The sequence below is a fragment of the Mirounga leonina genome, unplaced genomic scaffold (assembly GCF_011800145.1).
Source record: "Mirounga leonina isolate KUSES-001 unplaced genomic scaffold, KU_Mleo_1.0 Mir_115, whole genome shotgun sequence".
NCBI classification, from domain to species: Eukaryota; Metazoa; Chordata; class Mammalia; order Carnivora; family Phocidae; genus Mirounga; species Mirounga leonina.
This window is the reverse complement of record NW_023270268.1, coordinates 86,533,581-86,553,906: the sequence shown is the minus strand read 5'-3', so window position 1 is coordinate 86,553,906 and position 20,326 is coordinate 86,533,581. Positions and strand designations below refer to the sequence as shown.

Below are 20,326 nucleotides of genomic sequence, written 5' to 3'. Positions count from 1 at the left end.
CCTCTCTTTCAAGATTAATGTGAGAACTAAATGAGATATTTAACAAAATATTTAGCACAATATCTGGTCTTAGTAAATTCTAAATATTAACTACCAATTATAACGTGTTTAAATCCAAGATACCCCCCTGGCTTAGCACAGTTATTTTTTCAGTAAGATTACAGAATTGTGACCAGCACATTAAAAAAGAATTTACTAAAACAGAACAGAAAACAGCAGAGTGCAATTAAGGGAAAGTACTGTTTCAAAAATCCTTGTCAGATACACACACACACACACACACATACACTCTCTCTCTCTCTCTCTCACGTACATGGTTTCTCTCAACTAAGCCGGCTGCAGTTTTCCTGTGTTGCCTTCCCTATGTAACCTTCAACAGCTAACACAGCTGGCTCTTGCTCAAGGGCACAAGAACATGTTGTACAAAACTCTACAACACTTATCACGCTGTGCTTGTTTATATGTATGTCTCTCCCATTAGAATATAAATTCCACGGAAACTACTTTTTTAATCTCTGTATTTCTGATACCTGAAAAATACTGAAGGCTCAGTACATTTTTTTAAATGAATGAGTAAATCATCAAAATCTAATAGGTATTAAAAACATACAAAAATTTTAACCACTTTATCATTATCTGATCAGGTTTTATTACTGTATAGAAATAAAAATTTAGCTGTAAGTCTCATAAGATCAATAAGTTGTTCTTTCTCCCAAAGTGCCTATTACACTCCCCTCCATCTGGAAGTGATGAATAAATGTTTACTTAAGAAACTGAAATGGCTGTTGTGCGTAACCATCTTTGAAAAGTAGAACTTTAAAGCACATAGATGTGCTACACAGTTGAAGTTGTATTTAAGGAGACCAGCCACATTCATGCTTCTTTGTTAGGGACAAAGAAAGGAAAATGATTAGGCAGAAGAAGTTGCTTCTTTTATAGGACAAACTGTCCAGGATCCCCTTTCACAGGTACTGCAGGTACCATGAGAACACATCTAAATAACATTGGGCAGGTTCCTGCTTAAGTACTTAATATAGAAAAAATATGAAGAACTTTAATATTTTGGGGGCACCTGGGTGGCTCAGTCATCGGGTGTCTGCCTTCAGCTCGGGTCATGGTCCCAGGGTCCTGGGATCGGGCCCCCGCACTGGGCTCCCTGCTTGGCGGGAAGCCTGCTTCTCCCTCTGCCCCTCCCCCTGCTTGTGCTCCCTCTCTCGCTGTGCCTCTCTCTGTCAAATAAATAAAATCTTTAAGAAAAAAAAAAAAAAGAACTTCAATATTTTCAGTATCACCATCACTCTCAATTCTACTTAAATATAAGAATCAAAGTGATACAAATACACCAACTCTGCTTTTATTCCATCACAAAAAGGCAAAACACTAGAAATAAATTCTAAAGAAACACTTTTCACCATGCTTACAGACATCAAAGTCAAAAGGTGACAGTCTACTAAATCAAGGTTACATATAACACTTGGTTTTACATTTGTCAAAAAATAAAATAAAATAAAAGCAAATAAATGTTTGCTTAAAAAGAGACTTAACTTTTTAAGGTACGGGTTCCTTTAAAGTGATTTTCCGAAATACTTGTTTCTAAGTCATTAACAACTGAAAAACTGGAAGTCTCCAATTTATCAGGATTACAACTCTCTTAATTTAGTAAGCTATATACATGAAACAGTAAGGGAAAAAAGAATGGTATCTGTATCTTAGGGCTCAGGCACTTTGTTTCTTCCCCAGACTAATGAATAAGAATGATACTTTTACCTAACCCTAAACTTGTTAAACATCTTAGGAAACCGCTATCTCACAAAAATCTCCTTTTGTCATTTCAAATAATTTTAAGTTATTATGAAACTCTATTTCAAAGTAATTTATTGGGCTTGGACATTAAAGCCAAGTCTTAACAGTTAAGACTGATTTATTCAAAGAAAAAATATGATACACACTCTTAAGAAACAAAACTGATGACAGTGGCAACAAGTTGCTGCTACTTGTTAAAAATTCTTCCCTGTATTTGGAATGGTAATTTTAATGACCCTATAGGAAGGGTGGCAACACTCACCAGTATGAATCTTCTCATGTCTCTGTAGCAGGTACTTCTGTATGAAACGCATGTCACATTGACTACATTGAAATGGTTTTTCGCCTTAAAATAATTTCACATCCACAAATTAGTTACTGGATAAAACACAGTTTATAGTTACTATTTCTGAGGAAAGATAAATCTTAGAAGCCCAAATTCTGGAAAATTCCAAATTATCCACACAATATTTTTATACTGTTCATTAATTTAAAAGAATTTTATTTCCTCAATTTTTTCCCCCACAATTATAAAATTCACATTATCACAATCACACAAAGATGAGATCAAATCCACTCTATATCCAAAAGGAAGGAAGGAAGGGAGGGAGGGAGAGGGAGGGAGGGGGGGAGAGAGAGAGAGAGAGAGAGAGAGAGAAACAAAGAAGAAAGAAAAAGCAATTCAAAACAATTTAAAAATCAGGAGGCTAAAAAGGATCTGGGTTATCTAGTGTGTCTTAAACAGCTCCTCTCTCTTTTTATCTGAAAGAAGATCCACCCACCCTGTTCTCCATGGCTAACTATCCCTTTATGCCCTTTCAATTATATTCTCCAGAACCTTCAGAACTTTCGAACATTTTCCTTTTTTTTTAATCTGGACTCTTCAATCATTCCTTCTCTGCTGGAACCTCTAAGTATTCTTGAGGTCTGCTCTATGCAAACAAACTTCCCAGAAATCCTGAAACACTCCCACCTTATTACTTTCTCTCCTTCCTTTTCAATCATACCTTGAGAGTAGTTTACCTCATGTCTCAAATTCTCCACCACCCACTTGTGCTTTAACTCTTATACTCTGCTTTCTTAAAAGCTACTTGTGATCTCTTTACTATTTTATTCCAATGGTTTCTTCTCAGTTCTCTACCCCTCTCTATCCTCTCTGAAGGTTGTGGCATTGCTGATCATACCCTCCCTGGAACTGTCTCTTTTTTTAGCTTCTGGGACACTCTATTTCCTACTTCATTAAACCTACCTTATTACTCTATCTTCCCCACCCCATACCCTTTAATTTAACCTACGTGTCTAGTCTGTTTCCCCAAGGATCTGTGATTAGTCTTTAGGTCTGCCCTCTATAATGTCATGTTCTTAGTGATCATTTTTAATATCATTTTTTAATATTTGAAGCTCATATTTCATAAATTCTTATTTCAAACTCCATCTGGATGTCTTGCAGAGAAAAATAAATGTTGACAGGCTTTTAATAATACATTATTTAATTGTTTCTCTAGCTGAAAAGAACACATAAGCCAGGTAAGTGTCCAATTAAGACTAATTAATTTTACACATCATTGCTCATTGTTTTCTCATTTAAAGTTTTTGCTGGTTTCCTTCTGACATTCTGGCCTGTGGAAATCTCTGATTTAAAATGCCAGGTTAGCTACAGTCTTAGAAACGAATGACATTTATGCGAGGTAAAAATAGCAACAACAATAATAATGGCCATAAGCCCATTTTAATTCAAGAAATACCTGTATGAATGAAGACATGTCTCTGTAAGTGATAGTTCGTTCTAAAGGCAGCATTGCAGTGCTCACAAACGTGAGATTTAGGGGTTTTCAAACCAAGTGATCCATCCTCATTTATTGTAAGGATCTAGTTAAAAAAAAAAAAAGGTAAAAACAAAAGTTTTAAAAACATAATACTAACTTATAAAAAAGGTAATGCCTTTTAACGCAAACAATGGTCACCAGAAATTATGAAAATTTCTTTCCTAATCTTGAAAAAGGTGTTAGAATAAGGTTATGATTAACTGTAGCAAAGTACAATGTGACTCGGAATGGTAAAAATCACTAATAAAACCTTGGAAGCTGGTATAAGTAAGATCTCAGCACTCTGTCCCCTCTTCTCCAAAGGTGATGTCTAACAGAGTCCTGAAGTGCTGCTCTCTGCTAGGGTGAGTGTAACTTTATTTTCAATTTTAAATTCTCACATATGCAGGACGAAAGTTTTATGTTTTAGACAGACATGGCATAAATATCAATCAGTATAGGACTGGTTAAATCATGGAAAGTGAATGCAACTTAATATTATCTGGTTGTAAAATAAAATGAGAAAAGCTCTCTACAGACCTATATGGAAAAAGCTCCAGGATTTATTAAGTAAAAAATGCAAGGTTTAGAATCCAGTACATAATTTTGCAAATTTTTATATATAAGAAAGTACATAGAAGGATACATATTTATTTGTATATGCATAAAAACTATTTAAGAAGGATACACATGAAACACACATAGCCTTGGTTGTGATGGCAGGGGAACTGGGTAGAGGGGAGAAAGTGGGAGGGGGACTCTACATTGTTTATACTTAAATACTTTTCTGAATCACATAAATGCTTACCTATTACATTTTCGTTCTTGCTTGCTTGCTTGCTTGTTTTTGTTAAAGCAGAGAAAAAGAGCAATCTAAGTTTTTAAGTCATCTAGCATAGAATTTGGAGTCTGGTTCACTCTAGGATCTCTAAGGTTACTTATTCTAGGACTACTAAACTGTCACTGAGCATATTCCTAAAAACATCTGTTGGATAAATAAGAGTGGGTATGGGGAAGGAAGACAGGTGACAAAGAAATCATATCTTCCTGGGCTTCCTGAGGTTGAGAATATTATGGGCCTGGTCTGGACAGTGTTGGAGAGAAGCTCATCTTAATAAATGATCTTTTTTTTTTTCATTACTTAGGAGATTAGAAATGACATGGCAGAATATGACATGAAGATAAGAAGCAAAGAAAACCAGTAGGAGATCAGATCCCTAGGAGCATGGCAAGTAAGAGGGAAACAATACTGAAAGTGGGGGCATACAGTGTAGGAGCTACAAAACTGTGTCCCACACAGGGTAGACAAATCTAGGAAACATCTTAGAAAATACAAAGGCCTGTGGAAACTGATTAGGGCCTGTAAACACACAGCTATGACCCCCTTCTCAAACCTAGAAAACAGGAGAGGTAAGGGGGAAAAGGCTTTAATTTTTAAAACATTCTTTTACTTTAAATTCTGGAAGACAACTCAGCCTGTACTGTATGTAAAGCAATGGTAATTATTATGCAAATTATACAGGATATTTGGGTTCTGGGCAAACTGCCAATGTGGTCAACAATGCTTCAAAGTCTATGCACCAGAGTCATAAAGAGAAACATTTGGCACAAGAATGGAAGTGGGTGTCACAGCTTCCTGATGAGAGTCAGTGAGAATAGAAAGTTTCATCTCTGGCCAGTTGCTTTAAATTTTTTGACCCCTCCAAGTCACAAAATAATATGCAAGTTAACACTATGCAAAACAAAACACAAAATCTTTTCAAAGAAGATTCAAAATATTTCTAACATACAACAAATAACAAAAAGATGTTAAACATTTTATATAAAACAGAACTAAAAACAAGATAGCACCAGGTATTTTTTCCACATATGCTGATAACAAGATCCAAGTGCCAAAACACATGGCAGCTCAATAGCTTTCTGTGGCATAGCAACTGCAAGGGAAGTCTCTGCAAGGAACAAATCTGGCCCAAGTTACTTAATGTGAAACGGATGTTGTCCCTGACTGTACAAAGCCCTTTTATGAAGAGTTAAGGAGTTCTAGGTCATCGTTTTCTGGCACTGAAGGTAATGCTGCCTTTCCCTGTGCATTCAAGCCTTAACTCAAGGTGGATTTTATGGATGAAACAGCTAACACTGGCTTGTGAATAAGAAGACTGAAAAATCTAGCACATTTATAAGGTCAAAGACAGAAAAATCAAATTCTTGGACATTTTAATATTTCTTTCTCTGTGTTTTTTTTGGGGGGGGCAGAATAACAAACATATTTGTATAAAGGACACTGAGTAAAATTCATCTTGCCTCAGATGAGCACCAGTGGCTCTTCCAATTTGTAATCTGTTTTCAATATAACCACGTGATTTTGTCTGTTTTATTCACCACTATAACCCCAGTGCCCAAAATGGTATCTGGAACATAGTTAGACTCTATAAATGTCTAATGACATGGCTGACTGCTACCCATACCAAACATCCTCATGGCTCACCAATTTATTCTCTTTAAAAATTTTTGCCAAAAGTGATACCTTTCAATTTTTCGAAGTTACTAAGTAGTGCCACAGAGACGTGGCTATGTTAAAGAACAAAGGCCCTTAGTGGAAAAGAAATTGCACATTAATATAGGCAAAATTTTCTTCCTTGGTATAGATATGGCTTCTGTTCTTGTTCACACCCTTTCAAGATCTTTTGGGAGAATGTGATCTACCAGTTAAATGTGTCTGCCTTAGAGATTAGCAGTCTCACTTGCTACTCTAACTAGTACCATAAAATATTTCTGCTTTTCTTTTTCCCCTCAATTTATGAACACTATTACAACTAAACATTTTAAATTTCAAGGTTTAAATCCTAAAATGCCTGGTATAGTATCTCCATTTGATTTGTCTTGCTTCCTGTCACTCCTACTCTTGGAGAAATATGGTATATTATAAAGACCAAGTAATAAGGCTTTATCAAGAGTGGTGAAATTAGTAACAGTCTAAACAATACTTAACATACTTGATTTTCTTAACTGTTTACAAATTTAAAACAGATTTTTTAGTAAAAAATTTCAAAACCAAATGAACTCAATTAATCTGCTTTCTTAATCTCATGGTCCATTATTTTTTGTTCTGAGCCAAATCTGTTCCCAGCTAGCTACTATATATGATGGTTATCTTAAATAATACATCAATTTTCATTAGGCAAAGCACTAACAAAGCTCTATTAAATTTAGAGATTTTTCATTCCTCAAAGGTCACTGCCACTGAACAACCTAACACTCTTCAGTGAGGAAAAGTTTTGCTGTCTTAAAAGGCAGAAATTATTTTCTCCATTCTGTTATGTACTATTAAAATTATTTTAAAATAATTGTAATTATTTTAAGGTAATGATTATAGGTTTTATCATATATTCTTAAATCAACCTAAAGCATCTTCTAAACTACCAAAACCCAAAAGACAATATAGAAGAGATAATTTAAATTTCTCCTGTATTGTAAGTCAGTTCACTGCAACTGGGGGGGGTGGAGAATGAGATCTTCTATAATTCTCTTTATTCTTCAAATCCAATCAGAAGCAGAATAGTGCCATCCCAAAGATATACAACAAAATAACACAGCCATAACCATCCACAGCAATAACCAGCACAACATCTTGACCCTTCTAGTTACCTCTAATATCCCACCCTCACACTGTCACTCTCATTCTTCAGAATTTTCACTATCTGTCCATACTGGACTTCATACATTACAAATTTCATTTTAAAATGACAAGCTTTTGACAGTGCCAGAACACAAAAGTCACTGTATTGTAAGCATGGCACAATAACTAATGTTCAGCATAATAACCCTAAGCTTTAGAAAAGGTCATTTCTCTTAGGTTTCCTAAATATTAGGCAAAAAAGTATGTGATATTTAAAGAAAGGTTTGCATCAAAATATTTTTTAAAGTTAGGGTTCAGTTTTGTGAGAAAAATTATTTACCCAAAACACATAGCTTCCTGAGAAAATTAGAGAAATAAAATATTAGGGACTCCTGGGTGGCTCAGTCGGTTAAGCGTCTGCCTTTGGCTCAGGTCATGATCCCAGGGTCCTGGGATTGAGTCCCATGCATCAGGCTCCCTGCTAGGATGGGGAGCTTCTCCCTCTCCCTGCCACTCCCCCCCTGGTTGGTGTGCTCTTTCTCTGACAAATAAATAAAATCTAAATAAATAAATAAATAAATGAAAGAAATACTAACACATTCTTTTACTAATACTCATCTTCATTTTTCTCTTAAGTACTATTCTGTTACTTCCATTCCCCATCTTATAATCAGTTCTTCAGCTTCAAAGCCACTTCTTCCATAATCAAGTCAACACACAGGAGAAAGTATGACACATGCCTGGTATATCTATTTCTCTGTTCCCTTTAATTAAGTTTTCCTCATTTATATAATTTAAGATCTTTTTGATATCAAAGTCACAAATCTTTTCTGAAAACCAATACTGTATAATAAATTGCTAAGAAAGGATTCTCTATATAATCTACAATCTATTTGATCTGTGGAATATTCTCATCCTTACTGAGTTCAGCACAACTTTGAATGATCAATTTCTACTCGGACCACCTAAACTATTAAACAAACAGTTCCATTCTTCAGCACCTGATAAGAGATGCTGGCACATCACAGGCATCTAAACTGTTTGCTGAGGGATGAAAAGGGAGATACATTTCAGAATAAGAAGTAAGGAATTAAAAGTACTCTGCTCTATCTCATTCAGTCACTGAGACATTTGAAAAGACCTATACAATGTATACAATACTGGATTAAGATAATATTATTATACTTTTCTTAAAAAGATTATCTTAAGAGTTGACTTTGGCTCAATAATCCTCATAGAAACCTTCTGTGTTACCTCCTAATACACCTAACAAGTCAATATCAAAGTCAAGTGGTAATAGCTCATTCCTTACTTCTTATTCCAGAAGTTTCTAGTATTAAGACTTGAGATTCTCAAGCGTAAACATAAATCACAATCGCCCTGGACTCTTTTAAAGTATAAATGGAAATCCCCTCAATAAGAATCCCCAGGGTTGGGGCCTGGGTATTTATAACTGGAAAAGCCCTATAGGTGACTCTAATGAGAGCCAGGAGGAAACCCACTGACATGAATGCATGGAGAACGAATTAAGTTTACTAAAACTTTTCACACATTTCTGGTAACTTTAGTTCTCCATATAGTGCTAATCCACAACAAAGCGAGATTCAAAGGGGCGATGGAACTAAGTATAGCAATGTAAAAAAGAATAGCATGTCATTAAGGAATGAGACAAGAAGCAATTATAAGCATCAAAAAAACACTTAAAGTCTACCAGTCAGGAGCGTTCAGGGTAAGAGGCGGGGAAAGCTCTAATATCTCAGTCCTTCCAAAGGGCTTCATTATAATTCATATGATTTTTAAAAAAAAGTTTACATCATCAACATAGACAGACATTAGACTAGACATTATAGTTCATATGCACTATACTTAAAAAGAACACAACACATTAAAGATCCCCGACAAAGCTGTTAAAATTAAATTAAATTTGACATTTAAAAGGGACAAGATTTTATTATGTAGAAAACTTACTTTCATAAACAAGCTTAATCCATGATAGCACCAAATAACTTGACCTAGCCAACATTCCCAAGCTTGACTATATCCTCTTCTTCAGACATGCTGCTAAATGTATTTTGGCATTTTCAGTATCAAATCTACCTCTGCCATATGACAGAGGCTTAGAAAGCAATTATTGTTTAAAATCCATGGCAGCTAAAGATGACATAACAATACAGTACTTCTCACTACAGAGCTGATCTTGAAAGGAGTCACATTTATTTATATGGATATGTAAGCTCTAATATTTTAACCAGAAGTCTATCATGTTAGTTATATTTTCTGCATAGATCCCCAATCTAATATGACACAATGGTGGCGCACACCCAAAATATTCATAATGGCAAATTCAAGATCTGGAAAAGATTTGGGGGGAGAGTAGAGTCTTCTCAGCATAATAAATTATAATTCTTTGTGAAACTTAAAACTGTTTTTAAGGAATTTAAAACAAGCAATACATTGATTTATAGACATGAGATAAGCTTCTCTTTCTCTTCTTACAAAAAAGGAAGAAACAGTTACTTTAATGAAAAATATGAAGTGTTAATTTTTAAAAACATGCTTGAGAAAATGTAAAAAAACCTCACTGGTTCTGTCTCAAATTCTAATACTCCAGACACAAAAACCATTCATCTGGAGACTGCAGACCAGTGTTAAAAACAGTCCACACCATTCTCCGTTACATTTAATGTGTCAGGAAAGTTTAAAAATAACTGTTTTTGTTAGTCTCACACCCTCATCTTCCATGTATTATTTCTAGTTATGTCACTCTCCTAGGAATTCCCTAAAAAGACCCAAAACATTTCCTTATATATAATATACTTAAAATAGGCCAAATCTTTCATCTAGCCATTACATAGATATATATTTACATAATACCCTTAGAAATATTTTAATACATTATCAGTTTATCTACAAATTAGACAAGCAAAATAGCTTAAAGCCTCTAAAAATCTGATCTGTATTAGAAACACCTAGAACATAGCACCAAATAAAGATGCCAAATAACACCCTACTAGAAGATAATAATCTCAGTTTTAGTCAGAATTTTAGGATACATTACACTCAAGAATAGTACCAGAAAAAAAATGGCAATAAAATACCAAGGAAAATGTAGTACATTTTTTTTAAAAGACTTTATTCCCCATAGATTAGCAGCAAATCCAAAGTAACAATCACTATCACAATATTATAATTTTTTTCTCAAAACCTTGTATTGTATATATGAAAAACTTGATTTATTCATTAATGTAAAAAAACAACAACACAAAAGTATCATATAAGTCACTGAGAAAAAAATTAACCCCAAGAAAACAAAGGGAAGGAGAAAGGCAGGGAGGGACGTCACAAAACATGAAATATAAAATGCCAATAATTATGGGAGAAAAAAAGTTTAGTATGGCCAGTAACTAAAGAAATTAAAATTTAAACTATAATGAAATGTCCCTCTTATGCTACAGAAAATGAAGTCTCACACTTGAAAGTACAAACAGACATGACACACCTCAGGTCCACTACAGGTAGCAATGTAACTGGTACAACATTTCTGGAAGGAGCCACACTGTCAAGAACACTTTTGAAAAATTCATGCCCTCTGACTGATGACTGATTCAGTAACACATGAAGATCTATACACAAATATTTTAAGTGCAGCATGATTTAAAATAAAGGCAAAGAGAACACAACTTCCAACAATACAGCAATCACCGAATATAATGTGATACATCAAAAAATAATATATTATGCAGCTAATAAAATCTTTATAAAAACCATTAATAACTTTAAATGTAAAAATTGCTTACACACTGTTAAAAAAAATCAGGACTTTCAATCAATCAATCTATGTACACAAATTTGAATACAGAAAGGGAATATGGCAGAAAATTATGTTAGCTATCTCTGGCAATATGACTACAGGTTATTTTAGTCTCTATTTTTCAAATTTTTCTATAGTAGCTATACATATATATCCCAAAAGCTGTGGTATGTTCTTAATGCTTACCAACAGAGTAAGGAGTCAGGTGGTGGGAAGTGTTTGTTATAAATATTCTCACTATGGCTAATTTTAAGTTACTAATGATTTTAGCACTGGCTTACAAAATTCCTGTAAATTTAGCAATCAGCTCTGGCAAGCCAATACAAGCTGGCTTCAGCACATCACTGAGTCCAAAAATAGACTAATTATATAAATAATGATGATGATAATCTAAATCACAAATGTAAAAATAAGGAGCCATCAAAATTAAAAGGTCATGTTATATTATGACTTTAAAAAAAAATCCTTCTTCACTATATGAGGGAAAACAAAAGATGAAAAATAACTATAAAGATGTAAACATACTGCTCAGAATTCAGAGACTTCCTAGGAATACCAAAATGCTACCTACAGTCAACTATTACTATACCAAAGAGGAAAAAAAGCCAGCAATTACTACTAGTATGTCACTTATTTACTAATCTATTCATTCACCCATCAAGTATTTCTTAAGGGTCTATTATGCCTACTATCGCAGGCTCTTGGGATACAACTGTGAATAATATGAAGTCCCTGCCCTCGTGGAGCTTACATTCTAGTACAGGTATCCCACAACCTTTCCCTGGTGAATAACTGGTGTTGAATTTTCTTGAAATCATATTAAAATAAGTAAAACTAGTATGAATGAGAAGCAAGGGCAGAAAAGAGAGACGTGGAAAAAGAAAAGTTTGTCTTTAGAAAAAAGACATGGTGAAAAAAGTGGAAAAATTAAAACCAATGGCCCGCCACCTCCATGCAGACATGCATCCCATCCTCCTGGCGATTCTGATACAACATTCCAACTTTACTAAGCCACATGAGATTTTTATGTTTGCCTTATGGTCCAGCAGCCAGGTTCCTGCCCATAAGATTAACCAACAGTTTGGAACTAGGAGGTTAGGGACCACCGCCTTAATATATTCTCTTACTTTTGCAGGAGAACGTTGTTTCCGTTTCTTCTTTTTCTGTAAGTCTACTGGCTCTCTGATTTGTTTTTTGTCTCTCATCAGTTGCTCAGATACATCAGTAAAAGTAATTTCCTGCTTTACACTTATCTGTTAAAAAAAAAAGCCAATTTTAGAAATAAACAAAAAGTCCATTGTGACAAAGCCATTACATGTTTAATCCTTTGCTCAACCTACATATAGGTGCTTCCAAAATGATGGTGTGTGTGTGTGCACGCATGTGCGCGCAGAACAGTGTATTGAAGAGTTCATTAATACGCAATAGAATAATAAGAGTCAAGAGTATATCAACTAAGGAATAGACTAAGATTTTACAAAAATCTATCTGGACAAGAAGACTAAAGATATCATGGGAAAGGATTATAAGACCAAAGAATAAAGTAGAAGTCAGGACAAAGTAAGATCAATTTCACTCCCACATTTAAGGAAACTGATACTGAAGTTAAAAGCACAAAAAGAGGTTTAAATTCCAAAAATCAGTAAAATATTGGGGAATAAAAGGGTATTCAGACTTCACAGTAGGCTTTCTCTTGATTTATAAAATATGAGGAAACACAAAATTCTAAAATGTAATCACGTCAGAAGAAAGGTAAGACAAAAAATGAAAATTTAATTATCTTTAAACTCAACACCCTGACAATATCTTAGCTTAGCCTGTACTTTCCTGGCCTATACACAAAACCATCACCAAATAAAGATGTTTATAGAACTGCATACAGTGTTAGGCCACTGTTATGTACAAGGCAGGATACTAATTACACAACAAACAAAAACTACAAAATGTTATCCCATCTTCAGATCTCTGTTTTCACAGATGAGATGCATGTCCTAAAACCACCCCCCCACACACACAAATAGAAACGCATGAAGGTTCTTAGATCAGTAATAGTAGTGCCAATTCTCATCACAACTGATGATACTCAGTCATCTGCTCTTTAATAGTACATTTTCCATCTATCCTTGAAATGAAAATACAAGAATCTTAAAACTAAAAAACCTTTCAACTCAACAGGTTCTGAACCACATTAAACATCCGTGACCTTTCCAACATGTAATGACACAACAAGAAGTCTGCGATCTGGAAGAGGGCCCTCACCCTACCATGCTGACACCCTGATCCTAGATTTCCAGCCTCCAGAACTGTGAGAAATAAATCTCTGTTCTTTATAAGCTAAAATAAATAAATAACTCCTTAATAACAATCCAGGAAGTATCATGTAGTAGTGGCTACATTTTTCAAAACATACACTAAAAAGAATGGTGCAAAACATTATAACATCTTACAGATTCACAGTGTAAAGTTGGAAGACAGCTGTGTAGAAGGGGTTCATGAGGAAAATGCAACATAAGGCAGGGATTTCAGGCTGACAAAATAAGGAACTGGAAGCTTTCATAAATTCCTGAGGTGTAGGCAGTATAAGAATCACAAATCAAGAAGAATCTTGGCACAAAAACAGGATGTAAATGATTTACTAGGCTAATAATTCTTTCTATCAGGTTATAGAATAGTACTAGCAAACCTTCCTATGGCTTCTTTTGGTATCATTATTTGGAACATAAAATAAAATGGTAAAATCACCACCAACAAGGCTTTGGAATACAGACATGTTAACACCTCTCAAGTGATGTGTACTGAAATACAAAACTTGGATTGGGTATGAGACAGCAGAGATGATTACAGACTATGTAAGCAGCTGCTGAATTGCTCTGTCCCATTTTGCAGGGGCACCAAAAAGTAGTTCCAGTATTTCCATCAGCTTCTAAATTGCAAAGAAACCATGAAAATTTAGCATGCAGCAGTAAGAAACAGAGGAATTATTTTTAGCAAAAGTGCCAAGTAGAGTATAAGACAAATTCACAAATTCTGCAATTAGCAGATATTCACAAACCAAGGAAGAGCCTTTATGTGTAAACAGTGAAAAAGATTAATAAATGTATCTAAACTTTTCAGTTATTTCCACATATATGGAAAGTGTTTTTTGGTTTTTTTTTTAGGTTTTATTTATTTATTTGTCAGAGAGAGAGCACACAAGCAGGGGGAGCGGCAGGCAGAGGGAGAGGCAGGCTCCCCGCTGAACATGGAGCCCAATGTGGGACTTGATCCCAGGACCCTGGGATCATGACCTGAGCAGAAGGCAGACGCTTAATTGACTGAGCCACCCAGGCATCCCTGGAAAGAAGTATTTGTACTAGCATTCTCAAATATAAGGCATACTTTTAACATATGAAAGCCCAGCCTCAAACCCAGAAGTATCAATGAATCAAAACATTGTGAATGTCAGGCACACAGGAGTGCACCAACAGGCTTATTACCCATAAATGGAATAAATTAATCTCCTCTATATATAACATAACCACACACTAAAGTACACAGATCCAGCCTAAGGTGCTTAGAAAAGATGGAGGTAACTCTAAATCATAAAGAGATGGATGGGTATGATAGTAAGTCAGCTAGAAAGAGTGAGTTGCAAAAAAGTCTGAGAAAACTTAAGTCTTCTTTGGCTTTAAGAAGACAACTATAATCTATAAAAACATGAAAACTTTTTTTTTTAAAGTAGGCTCCACGGCCAGCGTGGAGCCCAACATGGGGCCTGAACTCATCACCCTGAGATCAAGACTGGAGCTGAGAACAAGAATCAGATGCTGAAACCGACTGAGCCACCCAGGCACCCCAAAACATGAAAACCTCTTAATCATGACAAAAGAGACAAGAATTCATCTATACATTGTCTTTTCATTCCTTGAGAACTGTCTTTACAAGAAAATCAAGTTCTTAGTGTTATTTTTCACCTAAAATAAACCAAAGTATAATTAATCAAAGCAGCATCTGCAGGTACATGATATTTGAAAAGACTGGTTTGCTGGATTTTTGAAACATATTCAGGGGCGCCTGGGTGGCTCAGTCCGTTAAGCAGCTGCCTTCGGCTCAGGTCATGATCCCAGGGTTCTGGGATCGAGTCCCACATGAGGCTCCTTGCTCAGCGGGGAGCCTGCTGGTCTCCCTCTGCTTGTGTTCTCTCTCTCTGACAAATAAATAAAATCTTTGAAAAAAAGAAAAGAAAACCAAGAGACTAGGAAATAAATCAGATTAAAAAAACAAAGACTCTGGTTTCTTCCTCACTTAAGCTTTACCATTCCACCATGTCCCATATACAACTTCATGCCTACATACCTGAATTTCAATGTTGTTCTCACTACCGACCCAGAAATACCATTAAACCATCAATCAGCCTAACTACCCTTCCTTTCCTAAGATCTTACTAAAGCCAGGCATTTCTCCACCTAAAACCTGAAGCCCCCTCTAGATCTCTCACTTTGAGACTAGGGAAACTGTCAGGCATGACTCCCATGTTATATCTACCTTCCATACTCTTCTAACTTCTTCCCCAACAGCTTTAGAAGAGGTAGAGACCTATAATGTCATACCTCCTCACCCCTTGCCACAGCCCATGCTGGTTCTTTCTTGCTACTTCTAAAATATATCTCTTAATTATCCTGATGTTTTCTTCATTTTTGATCTCTTTCACTTCATTCTCCTGACCTTAAATATAAAGAGGCCTCTCTACATTAAAAAAACCTCTTCCCTTGATTCCCATGATCACTAATAAAGGGAGCCCAGAATCCAAAATTACTCTTTTAAGACTTATTTCATTTCTGTCCCAAAAGTAGACAAACTATCCTACTTTTATATTTCACTATTTCATGCACATGTATCTTATCTTGGTAACTGCAAGTAAGATATTCTTCTTTGGTATTTCCCATAACAGCCTTACTCATTTATTCGTGCAACAGCTACTAAGTGCCTGCAATGTGCTAAACTCAGTCTAAAATAATTTAACAAAAGCTTTAAATTTACTAAAATTCTAATATGTACAGAGCACAATTCTAAATACCAAGAATACAGTCTAAATATAAGGTCTCCTTTTTAAAGGTCTTAAAAGTGTACATGCGGAGTTTTGATGCATAACAACAACCACCAAAAAAAACCACCTAGCAATTCAAGTAATAGTACATGTTAGGTTCAACCTAAATGAATGGTACAGGGAATAAGGGCAGGAATCAAAGGAAAAATTAATGAGATTGGAAATAACCGCAAAAGGCTTCATGAATGAAATAAGAAAATCAGAGCTGCAGGTTTATCATACATATCCCTTTATTTTTTCCTTCCAACCCTGCTACCCTTCCCAACTTCTTTCTTCCAGACTTAATAATGTTAATAAGTGATATAACAAATGTGAAATGTACTAAAATAAATTTGCCAGACATAGTGTATGATGAATAAGTATTTCATTTGGGTTGCACATTTTAGTCGACCCTCTACCCGTAACTCCCAGGTAAGAAGGTTTATTTTAGACTCTTCCTTTTCTTCATTCTCAGTATTCTACATCCATATCCAGCAAAATCCATTTCACTCTAATTAACTTTATCAACCTTGCTGCCTAACGGCATTATCATCTCCCTCATATATTCTCCCATGAAAAAATATAAAACTGTTTTTTGGGAGCACCTGGGTGGCTCAGTCAGTTAAGCGTCTGCCTTCAGCTCAGGTCATGATCTCAGGGTCCTGGGATTGAGCCCCGCCCGCAATGGGCTCCCTGCTCAGCAGGGAGTCTGCTTCTCCCTCTTCTCTGTCCCTTCCCCATTGGTCCTGTGCATGCACGAGTGCGCTTCTTTCTCTCTCCCCCCTCTCTCAAATAAATAAAATCTTAAAAACAAAAAACTGTTTTCTTATCATCTCCCCAGTGAGGAATCTACAATAGCTCCTTGTTGCCCATGGTATCAATTATATTCTCCCCAGCTCAGCTTTCAAGATGCTGTATGAATCCACTTTACAGAAAAGAAAAGGTCACTTGGCAGAAGTAGCTGTCCTTACCACCTCTCCTCTTTATTTCTAGAGCCATATGTTCCTTCCAATTTTCAATTTCCTCTCTACTCTGTGCTACTGACTCAATTCCTACCTATCTGTTTCACTGCCTTTCTAAAATAATCTTCCTTATTCTACCAGCTACATCTTCTCTGCCTAAAAGCACACTTACATTTCCTCTATAAAATCATTTCTCATGAACCAAAATTTTTCTAACAATTTCCTTCTTATGGCCAAACTTTTACAAAGAATAATCTGTTATACAGAATAATTCTTTTATAAGAATACTGACAAAATAACTGCCTCCAAATTTTAAAGAAATGGTTATTCCTGAGAGTAAAAGTAGTACACACAGTCATATAAAAAGGATGTGTTTATCACTAGAAGGGAACTGTTTCAAAGTATTGCATCTAGGAAACAAAATCAAGGTGACTAAATAAAACAAGTGTTTGAATATAAAAATAAAGATATAACACAATTAACTGTACTGTAAACATACTGCCTAAAGAAAGAATGTTAGCAATAGTGGGGAATATTCCTGGAGTCTGGAAAAGAGAAAGTTAAGACCGAGAGAGAGAGAGAGAGAGAGAGTGTGTGTGTGTATTTCCAGGGTAGTTTTGGCAAGAACAGTTAAATGTAGCTGGTCAATAGGAATATTTCTAATTCCAAGCTCACCAAGTCACAGAATAGGGCAAGGAGAGGAAGGAGCACACTGACGGAACAGGCCTTTGTGTGATTCATGAACTATAACCTTCCCTTCTGCCTGACCCACGACTGCATTCAAAATTTTGAATGTAGCTACATTTGTCAGGGTTTGACAAGGTCCATAGTTATCTTTTGATTTTGAAGGGTTCAGGGATCCATACTTCACAGCAAATATTCTAGTCTGTTTCTCTACATTTCTTATGATAAATCTGCATTTTGGCTGCTACGCTAGCAACTTATAAATTAGATAACTATAAGATGAAGTAGATGAAGTGCTCAAATCAAGTTATCTTATCTGTGACAGTGCTGACTCCCCCCATCCTACCTGGACATTCCATTCTTTCAACTTCCATAAAATCATGAAGGTCCCTGACACCCTTTTTGGTTGTCCATGAGCTTGGAAATGCTTCCATAATCATGACGGTTTTCCCCACTCTCCTCTCATGAATACATAGTGGCATTTTTCAGAAGCTAACATGTGATGTCACCACAGAGTGAATGTATTAGCGAATGTGAGAATCCAGTTATATTACAGTAAGCCAGGTAATATACAGATTAATAAAACTGTAAAACAAAGTCTCTCTAAATTTTTTGTTTTAGAAAACAAGGTTATATTTCAATTTTAGTATATGTGCTGCCAAAGCGAGCACAAGGTTATATTTCATTAAAAATGTTATATGTTATTTTTCACAGAACTAGAACATATAATACTGAAATGTATATGGAACCAAAACTACCCCATATAGTATCAAAAGCAATCTTGAGAAAGCAGAACAAAGCCAGAGGTATCACAATCCCAGATTTCAAGATATACTACTAAGCTATAGTAATTAAAATAGTACGGTTCTGGCACAAAAACAGACACATATAGATCAGTGGAACAGAAAAGACACTCCAAAAATCAGACCACAATTATATGGTTAATTGATCTATCACTAAGGAGGAAATAACATACAATGGAGAAACAGTCTCTTTAATAAATAGTGCTGGGAAAACTAGGCAGCTACATGCAAAAGAATGAAACTGGACCACTTTCTCACACCATATACAAAAATAAATTCAAAATGGATTAAAGATATAAATGTGAGGGCTAATACTATAAAACCCCCAGACAAAAACACAGGCAGCAACCTCTTTGACATCAGCTGGCCGAAGAAACATTTTTCTAGATATATCTCCTCAGTCAAGGACAAAAGCAAAAATAAACTATAAGGATTACATCAAAATAAAAAGCTTTTGCACAGGAAAAGAAACCATCAAGAACATGAAAAGGCAACCTATTGAATGGGAGAAGACATTTGCACAAGATATATCTGACAAGAGATTAATATCCAAAGTATATAAAGAACTTATACAACTCAATACCAAAAACAAAACAACCCCCCCCCCCACAAATACTCCAATTAAAATGTGGGCAGAGGACCTGAATAAACATTTTTCCAATGAAGACATACAGATGGGCAACAGACACAAAAAAGGTGCTCCCTAATCATCAGGGAAATGCAAATCAAAACCACAATGAAAAAAATAAATATCACCTCACATCTATGAAACTGGCTAGAACCTTTAGACAAGAAATAACAAGTGTTGGTGAGGATGTGGAGAAAAAGAAACCCTCATGCACTGTCGGTGGAATATAAATTGGTGCAGCCACTGTGGAAAAGAGTATGGAGGCTCCTCAAAAAAATTAAAACTAAAATACCTTACAATCCAGTAATTCCACCACTGGTTATTTACCCAAAGAAAGCAAAAACACTAATTTAAATAGATATATGCACCCCTATATTTATTGCAGCATTATTTACAACAGCCAACATATGGAAGCAACCTAAGTGTCCAATGTTAGGTAAATGGATAAAGATGTGCACTACATGCACGCACAATGGAGTATTACTCAGCCATAAAAAAAGAATGAGATCGTGCCATTTGTAACAACATGGATAGAACTATGGGATATTATGCTAAGTGAAATAAATCAGACAGAGAAAGAAAAATACCATATGATTTCACTTCTATGTGGAATCTAAAAAACAAATGTACAAACAAACCAAAAAAAGCAGAAACAGATCCATAAATACAGAGACAAGCTGGTGACTGATTGCCAGAGGAAAGGGGGGGGGAGGATGGGCAAAATAGGTCAAGAGGAGTGGGAGGTACAGGCTTTCAGTTATGGAATGAATTAGTAACAGGGATAGAAGATATAGCACAGGGATTATAGTCAATGGTATTGTAATAGTGTTGCCTGGTGACATATGGTAGCTACACTTGTGCTAAGCACAGCATAACACACAGAGCTGCCGAGAATCACTTTGTTGTACACCTGAAACAATGGTATACAATGTGAGATTGTGTGCCAATTATACTTCAACAAAAAAATAAATTAAAAAAGAAAGACAGCCTCTGCTTAGAAGGCAGAAACATACTGCAATTGGTGGGTACAGGTTAGCTAACGATTTGCCAATATAATTTTTTAAAAGTATGTTCTATGTTAACTTGCAGTGGGATTTGTTATTTACAAATTAATAAAGTTTTAATTTCTAAAATGGTAAATAAAATAAT

At 35.4% G+C, this 20,326-nt stretch overlaps 1 protein-coding gene across 2 annotated transcripts in view; it reads right to left on the bottom strand.

Moving 5' to 3' along the window:
- Positions 1-20,326, bottom strand: part of ZNF148 (zinc finger protein 148) — a 119,912-nt gene that overhangs the window by 32,311 nt on the left and 67,275 nt on the right. For both annotated transcript variants that reach the window (XM_034999979.1, XM_034999980.1), the window contains exons 4-6: positions 12,163-12,288; positions 3,549-3,672; positions 2,066-2,149 (exon numbers count right to left, since the gene is read on the bottom strand). In XM_034999979.1, coding sequence (XP_034855870.1) covers positions 2,066-2,149; positions 3,549-3,672; positions 12,163-12,288 — 334 coding nt within the window. The remainder of the gene's footprint in view (positions 1-2,065; positions 2,150-3,548; positions 3,673-12,162; positions 12,289-20,326) is intronic.